The following is a 13,316-nucleotide window of genomic DNA, read 5'->3' as shown; positions in this document are numbered from 1 at the left end:
CTGCCCTCTCTAGGCCTGTATAACAGCTCTGACTTGACCAGCAGCCCTGAGCATGCCCCAGCCCGGCCCCGGCCCCTGCAAGCTGCGTGCTCGAGGCAGGCTGGCCCCGTGCCGTCAGCCCCGCTGACGTAAAGCCAAGGCTAGGGATGAAATGTGGGCCTCTCTCCCGTCTCTCATGTGTCAGGAACACTGTAGGCAGCTGCTGCCAGCCAGTGGCCTAGAGTCCAGCTAGCATCTCACCCAGCTTGGACCAAACAGTAAAGACGGCCCAGGTGATCGGTGGGCCTCAAAGGTGAATGAAGCTGACCGCGCCTAGAAGTTGGGCTCCGAACGAAGAGGCCTGTGAAGAGGTGCTTGCCGCACAGTCCGCTGGGTGCTGGAACCAAGAGCTGAACTAAGCAGGGGGAGGCAGTGCGGAGTGGCATGGAGCTAGTGGTGAAGGATGAAGGGCAGGCGCACCCGGCTCTCTGGCAGCAGAGACAGTGGCGGGGAGGGCTGGGGACACGGGCAGAGAGGGGCCTCGTCCAGACGGAGACACGGACAGCTGACACTGTTAATGGGGGTGGGCAAAGAATGGGTTCCAGATGGAGGGTTTCCAGCAAGGAAGGGACACAGTAGATTGTTTTCTAGCACGCAGTGGAGGCAGCGAGGGGCTGCCTTAAAGGACAAGCAGTTCTAGGCCTTTGGGGAGACACTGGCGAAGGACACAGGACCGCCCCGGCTGCAGGGGCCTGAGTTGCCCGGGGGGCATGAAAAGGAAGCACAGGAGCCTTTCAGAGAGAAGAACAGGCCCCTCCTGCCTCCAGCAGATGTGTCTCCCTGCTGCACGGTGAACTTGGACTAGGTGATCCCCAAGGCTCCCTCCGTCCTCCCAGCCCCAGTCCTCTGATGCTCCGAGAAGCCCGGATCAGGACTCTTCCCACACTTGGGAAGCGCCTGCCTCCTCTTGCAAGGTCCTGAATTTCCTAGAGCGGCCGCTGCCTGGAGCCAGCACTTGGTTTTTTCCTGTGCTCGGCGGTTTATTTATCCACTCCCAAACTAGCAACGACTGGATCCCAGCTGTGGGCATGAAGCTGTGGGCCCGCCAGTGGCACGAGACAGTCTCTCTGGCCTGAAGGGCCTCCAGTGCACTTAGGGGCTGGTGGGGAGCCCTTTGCCCTCAGGCAAGCTCGTGCCAGGAACAGCCAGTCCTGCGCTGGGCACCCCTCGAGAGGGCTGGGCTTGTTTTTCTCTGATCCACTGACACTGGTCACAGAAGCGTCAGCATCCCACGAAGTGGAAACTTGTGTTTTGGAACTTTTTTTTTCTTTTTTGGCAGACACCCGAATTATTTACAAGTAAACTTTAAGAAACTTGTCCAAACTAATAGCAGTCCACAGAATAGTCACGCACAGCCTGGTTGGTCTTGGCTGAAAACGGTACCTCCCTAGGAACCAGCTGTGCTTGCTTCTGTTCTCTTCGTAGCTGTGTCGTGAGTTACCAGGGAGGGGCTCCCGGCTGTGGCAGAAGCAGGAGAGAAGGCCCGACCGCCTGGGAGGGGGCTGCATGAGTCCGCTCCATTCTCTCCCCAGGGGCTGTGGGGGTCGATGAGCCTGTTAGCTCTCTGGAGACGCCAGACTTTGTCTCTAGGGGAGTACTGGGAGATGCCACTTCCTGTTCTCCAGCAGAGCGGGAGCTGGTGGCATTTCCTGGATTACTAGATCCAAGTAGAGCTCTCACTTGGCTTTTGTTTGAGTTGAGAGGAAGAGCAGCCTGTGTCTATGGTAGAGGTTGAGGCTGAGTAGGACCTCTTGGAGCTGGGGGACAAGCCGTTGTGTTCGCAGGTACCTGTGGAATGAGAGGGCCTCGTGGAGCCGTTCTGTCCTGCAGGTTGGGGGAAGCCTACCTTTCATTAGACTGAGCTCTTTTGATACATCACCTCTTGGCAGCTCTCCGGTCTGCTCTCCCACGCCTCTCCCAGTATTAGGATCGGAAGTCGAGGAGTATTATGACCTGAGTATTTGGTGGAATATGTTGCTATTACTAGCTGTTAAAGTCCTTCCCAGCTTTATTCTTAAAGTATTTTGTTCTTCAAGTCTCTCCTTATGGGATTATCTTTCCAGAATGGAGTACTCAAGCTTTGTCAAGATAAGGCTTTGGTGATAACTACATTTAAAAATGCCTCTAAAAATGTAATGACCAATATCATTGCAGAAATGTAAATCCATCCATCACCTTGGAGGAGTGGAGAGTACTCTCCCATCCTGACTTGCTCTGTGGGCCGGGTTGCTGAGTTGGCGTCTAACTTGCTTCACTGCTAAGTAATCCTTGTCCTTTCTCTCCTTCCCCACTTACAGAGGTTCAGGCAGTTCTGCTTACTGACATTTTAGTGTTCCTTCAAGAAAAAGACCAGAAATACGTCTTCGCATCACTGGTAAGCTGAACTGTCAGGCTCTTCCATTTGTAACGAATAGTATTTGGAAGAGCCAGCTTAAGTATGGGGTCCGGACGCTGGATTCCTGCTCTCCCACCCTTTCAGCATTACTTTGCTCAGGACAGATTCCTCTGAGTATTTCCTCAGATACTCTTGCAGTTTTCCACCCCACCCCCCAAAAAATTATTTTTCTGTTCCCTCTCAGTCCCTTTGAGAGCCTTGGACGTTTGACCTAAAGAGATCTATCACTGGAGTATTTCTTGCACATTATGCCCCATAAATTGTGCTAATTTGTAATGTTGCCAGCCAGTCACAGAGGAACCTAGAAGGATTCATCATGTAGAAACCATGTCTGAAAACTCTGTGGATATAAATTATCATTTCTTTTTTGGAAATCTTTTTCTGTTTGATAAAATGGAGATGAAATAACGAGATACTTCTCTTTATCTTGAATCTACCGTTGTTTGTTAAACCATACGCTTTTTTTTCCAGTCTTCCTGAGAAATAATTGACATATATCACCATCTAAGGTGTACAGAATAATGATTCGATTTACATATATTATTAAATGATGATCACAAGTTTAGCTAATATTCATCATCTCATGTAGATACAATATAAAGAAAAGAAGGAAGAAATGAAATAGTTGTTATGATAAGAACCCTGAGAATTTGTTTATTTGTACCGAACAATAGAGTTAACCATAGTCCTCGTGTTCACGTTACATTCCTAGAGCTTCTTTATCTCATAGCTGGGAGTTTGTGCCTTTTGACCACCCTCCTCCATCTCATTCCCCCTGCTTACCCCTCCACATCTGGTTACCACAAGTCCGGTCTCTCTTTTTCTGTGAGTTTGGTGTGGGGTTGTTTTGTTTTTTTAGATTCCACACGTGAGTGAGATCATGCATCTGGTCTTGCCTTAGATCAGAGTTGTTCTTGAGAGTTAGAATATTGTATGCCTTTCTTACATCGACCCTCTCCCCTTTTTCCAGGACCAGAAATCAACAGTGATCTCGTTAAAGAAACTGATTGTCAGGGAAGTAGCACATGAGGAGAAAGGTTTATTCTTAATCAGTATGGGGATGAAGGACCCAGAGATGGTGGAAGTGCATGCTAGCTCCAAGGAGGAGCGGAACAGCTGGATTCAGATCGTTCAGGACACGATCAACACCCTGTAAGTCAAACGCCAGGGCCCGTCCCAGCCTCTGTGATTTTTATCCTCGAGGGGGCAGTGACCAGAGTCCTCAACGTCGTGGGGGCTGTTGGTCCATTTTGTTTTGTTTTGGGATTAGGAACAGAGATGAAGATGAAGGAATTCCTAGCGAGAATGAGGAAGAAAAGAGGATGCTGGACACCAAAGCCCGAGAACTGAAAGGTAAGGCTTTGGGAAGCGTCCGCGACCTTGTCCGTGGGGGGAACTGCAAGAGGCTCCCAGGGCGATGCGGCCCCTCGGCTCCAGAGCTGTCCTGGCAGTTTCAGAACAGGGTGGTGAGTGGCTTTTAACGAAAGAGCAACTGAACCTGAGCCGACATGGATCCCAGGTCCCGTAAAACGGCCGTCAGAAGGTGTCCGACACTAGGTCAAGGGGGTACTGGTTCTCTGTTCTCACTTTGTGTTCTTGGACCCTGGTCACATTCTTTGTACTTTGTCACAGAAGAATTTGCTAAAACTCACGGTCATATTCGAGAGTCAGACAGAGAGAAGGGTACTTGAAGAAAAGAATTTTCCGGTTAATGTTCCAGTTACTGTTTTTGTCAGTACCCTGCCGCTACGCTGTGTGTCCACCATGAGTTATAAGGTAGTTCTGGGAGAGGAGTTCTCACCGATTATGCTTGACCTCTGTTTGTTGAGTCCCTGCTGTTCCAGGTAGTCTTGTCAACACCCCTACAAGATATGTTTGCCAGTCCCCATTGTGCAGATGAGAAAGCTGAGGCCCACAAAGGCCACACGGTCCAGGGTCACGTACGTGGAGCGTGTCAGAGGCTTCTTCTCCCCTGCTTTCTAAACGGCAGCGTGGGTGCTCCCCTCTCTTTGCCAGTGCTTATCGAATGTTCCAAAGTAAAGACTGTGCTTTGGGTAGAAATAAGGCCCAGAGTCAAATAAATGTTAGCACCCGAGGAGTTTGGTTAGTCCTTTAAGCTGGACAAAGCAGTAACACTGTGTTTGGCGGTGGGGGGTGGGGAGGCAGATTTAGACGAGATCGGGCGCATTCAGGGTGGTATGGCCGTAGACGGGAGGCAGATTTAGGCTGAAGCCAGAGTTACACCTGATTTATTGGCCCATGGTTAATATGACAGATATGAAAGCTTACTTCTCTTCACATGCATGAAGCCCCCGCCAGGCATACTGCTAAGTGCTGGGGGTGCAGAGATTCCTAAAGCAGCATCCCTGCTGTCAGGGAGCCCCCCGTTAGCAAGGAAGACGTACGGAAATGATGGGACGGGACCGCAGGCACGTCTAAAGGACCAAATCCTGCCTGCGAAGCTGACGCATGAGCTGAGTCTAAAGCAGTTACTGCACCAGACGAGAGAAGCAGTTACTGCACCAGACGAGAGGAGCAGTTAGGGGAAGAGTGAAAGAGGACTTGAGTGTGTGCGATGTCGGTGGGGGGGAGGGTCAGGGCCAAGAGGTGGGGATTTAGCTGGAAAGGCACCAGGGCTTGAACGGCAGCAAGGGAATGATATAATCTGTGTAGAAAATGTCAGTCTAAGTTGTCTTCGTTGGCATTGAAGCCCGTGGGCGAATTGCTTGAGGGAGTAGGGGAGCCACTGGGAGTAGAAAGCGGGACTGGGAGGCTCCTGGAAGAGGGGTGGGTGTGGACGGCAGGGCGGAGCAGGGAGACAGAAGCCCTCCCAGGTCCTCAGCGTGGCCCAGCTGGAGGGTGAAGGTGATGTTGGCTGAAGAAGGGATTACACGCCGGAGGGAGGAGGGGGATGGCAAGAACGGAGAAAAGAGCTTTCTGACAAGCCGAGGACAAGACATCTAAGTAGAGCTAGCCACAGGCTGGTGGGACTCTTGGTCTGGCGCTCAGAAAAGCGGGCAGAATTCGGGCTGCTTTGCCTGAGTCCCCAGCACATGGGAAGTCACTGAAGCCAGGGGAGGGAATATCCCCAGAAGGACGTGTGTGAGGTGTAGGAGGCCACCCAGGATGGAGCTGAGAGGAGGCCCCAGGTATTACTCCACTGCAGATGGCAGGAAGAGAACCAGTGATGTCCTCCAAGTATGTTGGGGGGGGGGGGGACCGATTTAAAAGGAGAGGGGACCAGTTTAAAAGGAGAGGGGAGGGGTGCCTGGGTGGCTCAGTTGGTTAATTGTCCAGTTCTTGATTTCAGCTCAGGTCATGATCTCAGGGTCATGAGATCAAGTACCGTGTCAGGCTCCATGCTCAACGCAGAGTCGGCTGGAGATTCTTTCTCTTCCTCTCCGTCTGCCCCTCCCCCTGCTCATGTAGTGTCTAGATAGATAGATAGATAGATAGATAGATAGATAGATAGATAGAATCTTTTAAAAAAAAAAAAAAAAAGAGGAATCATCCATGCTGGAGAAGATGAAACGTAAGCCTCATTGGATCAGTAATGAAGGGTAGACTTGGAAAGAGCAGATGCAGACGAGAGTGGGTTGAGAAATAAACAGGAGGTAGGGGAGTGGAAACAAAATGCAGGTTTGTTGTGTCAGAAATTCTGATTTTGCCTAGAAAGACGCTGGATGGATTTGCCCCTGCGGTGGAAAGGGGGCTTGGGGGGTGGAGCTGTGTTGTGTGTTGTCCCACCAGTGACCACAAGGTGGCACTCGTGTCCTGGTTCTCTTACTAAACACCAGCCCTTTTCTCCATTCTCCCTGCAGAGCAACTTCAACAGAAGGACCAGCAGATCCTCCTCTTACTGGAAGAGAAGGAGATGATTTTCCGAGACATGGCTGAGTGCAGCACCCCCTTGCCGGAGGATTGCTCCCCAACTCACAGCTCTAGAATCCTCTTCCGCTCCAACACAGAAGAGGCTCTCAAAGGAGGACCTTTAATGAAAAGTGCAATAAATGAGGGTAATTGCCCCTCTTAATCTCTTCCCAAAGTGCTTTATGCACTAACATTACCTACCAAATTTTACTTTTCCATTGTAAAATAAAGTACAGGTACAGAAAACAACCCAAAACGAATATTTTGCTTCATAAATTATTATCAAGGGAACATCCTTGTAACCGCTACCCAGGTCAAGAAATAAGATGTGGCCAGACACCCCAAAGCCCTTCCACACGTTCTGTCCCCATCAAAGCTCCCTCCCTCCTTCCCAAAAGGAACAGGTACTGTGACTTACACGTTTCCATTCAGTTCTATGGCCAGGGTCCTATTTGTAGACACTATAGTCTTGTGTTTTTTTATAGGCCTTTCCAGATTCCTAATTTCCAGGCCTCCCCACCATCCCTTTCTTTTCCACATAATTTATCTTGGAAGAATCTGAGCTTTTTGACCTAAAGTGTCTCTCAGAGTCCAGCTTTCATTCACACAGGGTTTCTGTTCATCTGTCCGCTATGCTAGTTCCTTCAGATTTTGAGCTGGATACGGAGGCTTAATTACTCAGGCTTGATCCCCGTGGTAAGCTGTGTTGTTGGAGTGTTGTGCTCCTTTATCGGAGGCACAAGATAGCTAGCTGTCTCCTTTGTAGTAACATGCAGGAAAAGGAAGATAAAAGGATAGATACTGGATTTTTCCCCCTTTATTTACCAATTATCAGGATAGTGAATTGATCTGTGGTCACCCTCTAAGGGTGACCTGTACTTTTTAGATACTCTTACAGACTCATGAATTTAAACCTATTTGATGGTTTTCAGGTCACTGCAGTGATTATCCATACTAAACATTCAGAATGTCCTCTATTTGCCAACCAGCGCCTCTTTGTTTGGCTTCCAGGTGCTTCTGACCTGACCCCAGGAGTTTCTGAGAGCTTCGTTGCTCTTTGGTATATTAAGATGTTCTAGACTCACTTTGTTTTCTGCCCAGTCTAGAGTCCTTTCTCTAAGGAACTCTTGTATCTTTTAGTGGGAAATGCTTTTTTAAGACCACAATCTGGGCAGCAGGGATGGTCATTGCTGCTGGGTTTTTCGTTTGTCATTTTGGACGTCTGGAGCTCATCTTTTAGTAGCTGTCTCGGGAAAGGCTCGTGAGAACACTGCACCCTGTGTCCTTGCACACTGGTAATAATTTGTGCTGCGTAAAGCTTGGAAGTCTGCTCCATGGGATATGAAATCCTTGGCTCACGTTTTCTTCCCTCGGGTATCTTAATTGCTCTTAAATAATGTTCTTCCTTTTTTTCTGGTGTAAAGCATTCCTGTCAGAGTGCAATCATAGTTTCAGTTCTCCCCCTTGTAAGTCCCATGCTTTCTGCCTAGGCTACTTTTTCAAAATCCAGGTAGTTTTACTAGCATACGCCTTATGTTGGGGTTGTTCTGGGTTGATGTTCTCAAGGTTACAGCGTTCTAATTTGATGTGGTTTCAGAGTTTTCCGATTTCAGAAAAGTATTCTTAAATTATAGCTTTTAGTATTTTTCTCTGCCCTTGTTTGGATTCTCTTCTTCAAGAACTCCCACGATCTGCATGCTGGACCCCCTCTGCCTGTCCTCTGTACGCGTTGCTCTCCTCACGCTTTGTATCTCTTCATCTTTTTCATGTTTAAGTATTCTTCCTTCCACCTTCTGGTAAGTCATTTTCTGTTCAGTTTATTTTGCTCTTATGATCTAGTTTTCCTCTCTAAAATGATAATTTCTCTTTGTTTCCACTCCTTGGCATCTGTGTTTCCTGATTCTACCCTGGGTTCCTCCATGGCCGTGTCCTCCCCTTGCAGTAAGTAGCCCGTCCACTTCATGGACACGTTTCTCTGAGGTGCTGTTATCCCACGCGGGGAGCCATGCCCCTCGTTCTTTCTCTCGCTCTTTTTCCTTAGTGTTGTGTGGGGTTTGACTTGGATGTTTCCCAGTTGCTCATTTTTACATGAAATAAGTTTTCTAAGTTTTTAGGTTCAGATATCTTTTCTCACTTCACAGGACTCTCTGATTGTTTCCATGGAGTGTTTTGTTTTGTGTTTTGTTTTTTTTTTTTTAATACGATGGCTTATCTTCCGAGATTCCCTGCCTCTGTTTCCCTCCATTCCATCTGGCCTCCTCTGTTGCTCCTCTCCAGCTCAAATTTCATTCCACTTTTAGCACTTTCTCCTTTCTGGGGGACACTGCTCTAGAAAAGAAGCCTCGCTGGTCAGATTTGAGAATTCCAATCCTTATACTCCTCTGGTCCCTTGAACTTACTTTGTCAGCGGGAAAAACCCTGCTGGTTTTAGCGCTGCTCTCAGATTGGCCCATCTTACTTGCTAGGGAATTCTTTTTGGCTACTTTGGGTCTGACTCTAGAAGGCCACGCCCCTTCCGGTGAATTACTCTGTCTCCCCGTGCCCTTTCAAATTTCCTAGACCTCATGTAAATAAGGCTGAAGGCTCCATCTGTGAATTCCCAGTAGAATCCAGTTACAACTCATATCCTGAGCTGAGACCTTTCTCTGAGCAAGGGAAGTCACCTCGTCACTCTGGAATTTTCTGATCATGCTCCCTGTACCTGTTGTGTATTTACCATGAGATTTTCCTTTTCTCGGTGGAAGGTGAAATGTCACTTCTGCATGTTTCCTTTTTTCCAGTGGAGATCCTTCAAGGTTTGGTGAGTGGAAGCCTGGGAGGCACGCTTGGGCAGGCTGTCAGTAGCCCTGTTGAGCAAGAAGGCATGGTTGGTCCTGTTTCCTTGCCCCGGAGAGCAGAGACCTTTGGAGGATTTGACAGCCATCAGATGAACGCTTCAAAAGGTAGATGATTTAGGGGCCCCTGGCTGGCTTCATGTGTAGAGCATGCGACTCTTGATCTCAGGGCTATGAGTTCGAGCCCCACGTTGGGCCTGGGGCTTACTTTAAAAAAAAAAAAAAGTAGATGATTTAGAACCCATACTTACGTAGGCGACCCTTGACTGTCACACACAACCAAGAATGAGCTCATATTCTGGTAGCCACGTCTCCTCTGTCCCATTCAGTCAGTAGAAGTTTTAGCGAAAGCCCATTGAGTAGTTAGCTGCTAAAACACTCAAGAACCTCTGTCAGTGTCACGCTTATTTTGAGTAATAAAAAGCAATTTCCTAGGATCTCAGCTAAGCTGTGCCCAGAGAAGTAATAATACTCGTTTTTCCTTTCTGCTTCTAATTCTTCTGCGGCCATAAAATTCTTAATCACTGAGCTGCCCCCAGGTGGCTTCCCCCTTTCTGGCATTAATAAGATGCAGGAATACCATATCCCTAAACTATATATATTGTATTCTTTTCCTGGCTAATCTGTTCCACAACTTAAACAAAACAAAACAAAAAAAACCTTGTTTGTTTCAGGAGGTGAGAAGGAAGAGGGGGAGGATGGCCAAGATCTGAGGAGAACCGAATCCGATAGTGGTCTGAAAAAGGTACTTTTCTAAAACCTCTACATCCATAATCTTTGCAGTTAGTCCCCTTGGATCTTGTTTTGGATGCCTGACTTGCTGTCATTTCCTACTTTGAGAGGAAAGCACATTTTGAAACAAACCCTACAATTAGAGTCCCATGTTCCTGGCCGTTAGGCCTCTCGGGCTAGAACCCCCTGCTTACAGTCCTGGCTCCCCTGCCGCTGGGCATTAAGAGCTTTGGGTCAGTGACCCACACCAGCCTGGACTCTCTAGGGGCTTCCGCTAAGTCCAGCCTCAAACCTTCATTACCCTACAGCGGGAGGCTGTGGTGGGAAAGAACGAAAATGGGAAGCCCGAGCGTAATTGAGACACACATTAAATATTTTTGCCTCAGGATCTTCTTCCTTTTTTTTTTTTTTTAAATGCATGTTTTTTGTTTTATAGGGTGGAAATGCTAACGTGGTATTTATGCTTAAAAGAAACAGTGAGGTAAGGGCATTATGAGCTATGTATAAGAATAGGATTTTGTCATAATTGCTAGGCTAGGAATGCTCATCTGTGTTTTGCTGTTACGAACAAGCTGACTCCTGGCTTCCATCTGTACACTTAGTGGTGGGGTCGCCACTTTCCTTACCTTGCTCTTTCCCTGGCCCCCGGGGCATCATCCTGGAATTGTGCCAGACCGTGGCCTACTAACATGGCCTTGGCGTCTCTGTCCCCGAAAAGCAGGCCTCTTGCTTTCTGGGAACACGCGCTGCCACGCCTGCTTGCCTGGCACACGAGCCTGGCACCAAAAGCCACAAGTGTGGGCCGTGGCACCTCAACTTGTGGGCCACTCTGTGTGGTAATAGCCTATCCTGTGAGGACTCAGATTGCGTTTTCTTCTCTGAGCGCTGTGCGTCACTCAGAAAGCAGCCTTGGTGTCCCTCTCGTTGGAGAGCAGTCTCTGAGGGGTCTCCCTCCCCTGCCTCCGTTCAGTTCTGCTGACCCTGCCGGGGAGCTGTGCCTCACCTGCTCGCGTCCCTGCTCCTAGCTCCTGGCCGGCAACCCCTGTTGCCCAGGCCACCCCCCTCTCCAGACTCGTGTGGCTCGGAGCGCCCGCATGTGTGTGCTTAGATACAGGACGGTGGCTTTGTGGGGCGTCCCTCTCAGGATGCCATTGTGTTTCTTCTTGCTTTTAACGTAATATCTTAAGTCCCTGACGAGCTTTGTTTCAAAATTTTTAATTAAAGGGAACTGTCCCCTTTTGCCCCCTAAGACGCAGAAGGGTATTTTTCGTTGGTTGGCGTTGCGGTGTAAACACTGCATTCTGAGGGCAGCCCCCTCAGTGTGTTTGCCTCAAACGAAATAAAATTACTCTCACACAGACTGGTACTCTCTGTATCTCCTGCTTGAATGAAATTTCGCCCGTATTTTTCTGTTTGGTGACTTTTCGCCCATGTATTTTGTGACAAGGGTCAGGAAAGAAAGTACCAGACCAGGGCTTTTCAGGCATTCCAGCATGGATGACACACTGCAGATGCCCAGCCGCAGCCCACTGGTCTTCGGTGACCTCTCTCTGGTTATTAAGAATATTAATAGTCTTAATTAATATTAAGAATAAACTGAAAAGAGGAGTAAAAAGTGTGTTGTCAGAAGAGCTAAGCCTGATAATTGGGTTTTTTGTGTTCTAAGTACAGTTGAATAACATGGGTTTGAACTGCAAGGGTCTACTTAATATGCACGTTTTTTTCAATAAATATAGTGCAGTACTGTAAATGTGTTTTTCTTATCGTTTCTAGTAACATCTCTTTAGCCTACTTTTATAAGAATACAGCATATAGTACATGTAACATATAAAGATATGTGTTAATCGACTATGTTAATGGGTAAGACTTCAGGTCAACAGTAGGCTATTTGTAAAGTTTTTGGAGACTCAGAAATTATACATGGATTTTCTGCTGTGCAAGGGAGTTGGTACCCCAAGCCATACGTTGTTCACGGGTCACTTGTATTATAAAACGAATATGTGGTCATGGAAGAAAGTTTGAAAAATGTTCAAAAACAAAAACCAAAAAAATGAGTAAAATAATCCCACCACTGAGGAATAACTACTGTTAAATGTTGGGTGTTTATATTTCCACACAACATAGATTTATGTGTCTAAGTTTGCGTGAGTGTGAATAGTACAAAAATAGTTTTGTGTCATTTATATCCATGCCCCCTGGAGCTTCATGTCCTTTTTTCTCTTAACACATTCGAAGCATTTCCCCAAGGCCTTGTGTGCACAAGCATGCTCTTTAACAGGTGCACGTTGCTCTGTTGTGTGCCGTGGTTTAGTTCATTCTTCCTCTGCATCTTCGCATGGTATCTGATGCGGCAGGAACAGCCCAGTGCAGCGCTTCTGCGCTCTAGAAAGAACTGCGCACGGTGCGCGCCCCTTCCCTCCATACAAGGCCATTCTTGCTTTCACCAGCATTGGGAACGGTCTGTTTTTAACTGATGTTTTGTTGGTTTCATGAGTGCAAGTGGTATTTTATTTTTCATCTATTTGATTTCAAATAAAGGTGAATCATTTTTAATAGGTCATATAATTGGCCATTTATATTCTTCTTTTGCAAACTGCTGGTTTCTGTTGCCTTTTTGCTTCCTAGGGTATTCATTTCTCGTTGATCCACGGGAGCCTCTTTTTTTTTTTTTTTTAAGTGAAGGGGTTTTTCCTTTGGCTTTCTGTTCAAAGTGTCCCTGCATTTTATATTTTAATTTTACGTTTCACACAGTGACAGGTGAAAGTACATCTGTGGCTGCTTGCCTTGCTTCTTCAGAAAGCCTTCTTTGTTTCACGATCAGAAGAGACATTCTCATTTTCCACAATTCTCTTGTGGTTCTTTTTTTTTTTTTTTTACACTTAACATTTTAATCTGTTTGAATATGTTTTGGGTGAGCCAGGATCCCAACTTAATTTTTCCCAAAGACTTAGCCCATTTTCTCAGCAATTTGTTGAATATTCTTTCCTTCCCCATTGATTTAGGAACACTACTTATATGCTGAATTCCTGTGATTTGCTCTGTGCTTTTTCTGTTATGCACACCATTTTTGCACCAGTCATTTTAGAGAGTTGGAGCTTTATCATGCCTTTAATGGGTGCTGATGGCCCTCCTGCACAGTTGTTCCGTTTGCTTGATCTTGTTTTGTATCTCTTGGCCATCTGTACCTGCTTATTCTTTTTGGTGCTTTCAGTCTGGAAACATTCCATTCAGACGCAGGCCCCTTGCTGTGTGTGTGGTGGGACGGGACACGGTGTAGTGGGTTCCGAGACTCCGTCCTGAGGTGGTATTTCCATTGCTTCCTTTTGCAGCAGGTTGTCCAGAGTGTCGTTCATCTCCACGAACTCCTCAGCACGCTGCAGGTACGGGCCTTTGTCTTTCACCCCATCACTTAACTTGTTTTAAGAGAAACCATAAGGGTATTGTTG

General features: G+C 47.3%; 1 protein-coding gene across 20 annotated transcripts in view; it reads left to right on the top strand.

Moving 5' to 3' along the window:
• The window catches only part of AKAP13 (A-kinase anchoring protein 13), a 321,124-nt gene that overhangs the window by 298,713 nt on the left and 9,095 nt on the right, over nt 1–13,316 (top strand). For 18 of the 20 annotated variants that reach the window (XM_064569923.1, XM_064569924.1, XM_064569921.1 and 15 more), the window contains 8 exons: nt 2,337–2,413; nt 3,405–3,586; nt 3,705–3,787; nt 6,256–6,450; nt 9,085–9,246; nt 9,813–9,883; nt 10,307–10,351; nt 13,200–13,250. In XM_064569923.1, the coding sequence (XP_064425993.1) occupies nt 2,337–2,413; nt 3,405–3,586; nt 3,705–3,787; nt 6,256–6,450; nt 9,085–9,246; nt 9,813–9,883; nt 10,307–10,351; nt 13,200–13,250 (866 nt within the window). The remainder of the gene's footprint in view (nt 1–2,336; nt 2,414–3,404; nt 3,587–3,704; nt 3,788–6,255; nt 6,451–9,084; nt 9,247–9,812; nt 9,884–10,306; nt 10,352–13,199; nt 13,251–13,316) is intronic. The other 2 variants (XM_064569920.1, XM_064569931.1) reach the window with 1 other exon arrangement.

The sequence above is a fragment of the Mirounga angustirostris genome, unplaced genomic scaffold (genome assembly GCF_029215605.1).
Source record: "Mirounga angustirostris isolate CCGP_5_RB_7025 unplaced genomic scaffold, mMirAng1.0.hap1 SCAF_9, whole genome shotgun sequence".
NCBI classification, from domain to species: domain Eukaryota; kingdom Metazoa; phylum Chordata; class Mammalia; order Carnivora; family Phocidae; genus Mirounga; species Mirounga angustirostris.
Note: the sequence above shows the minus strand (reverse complement) of the source record. Positions and strands in the feature narration are given on the sequence as shown.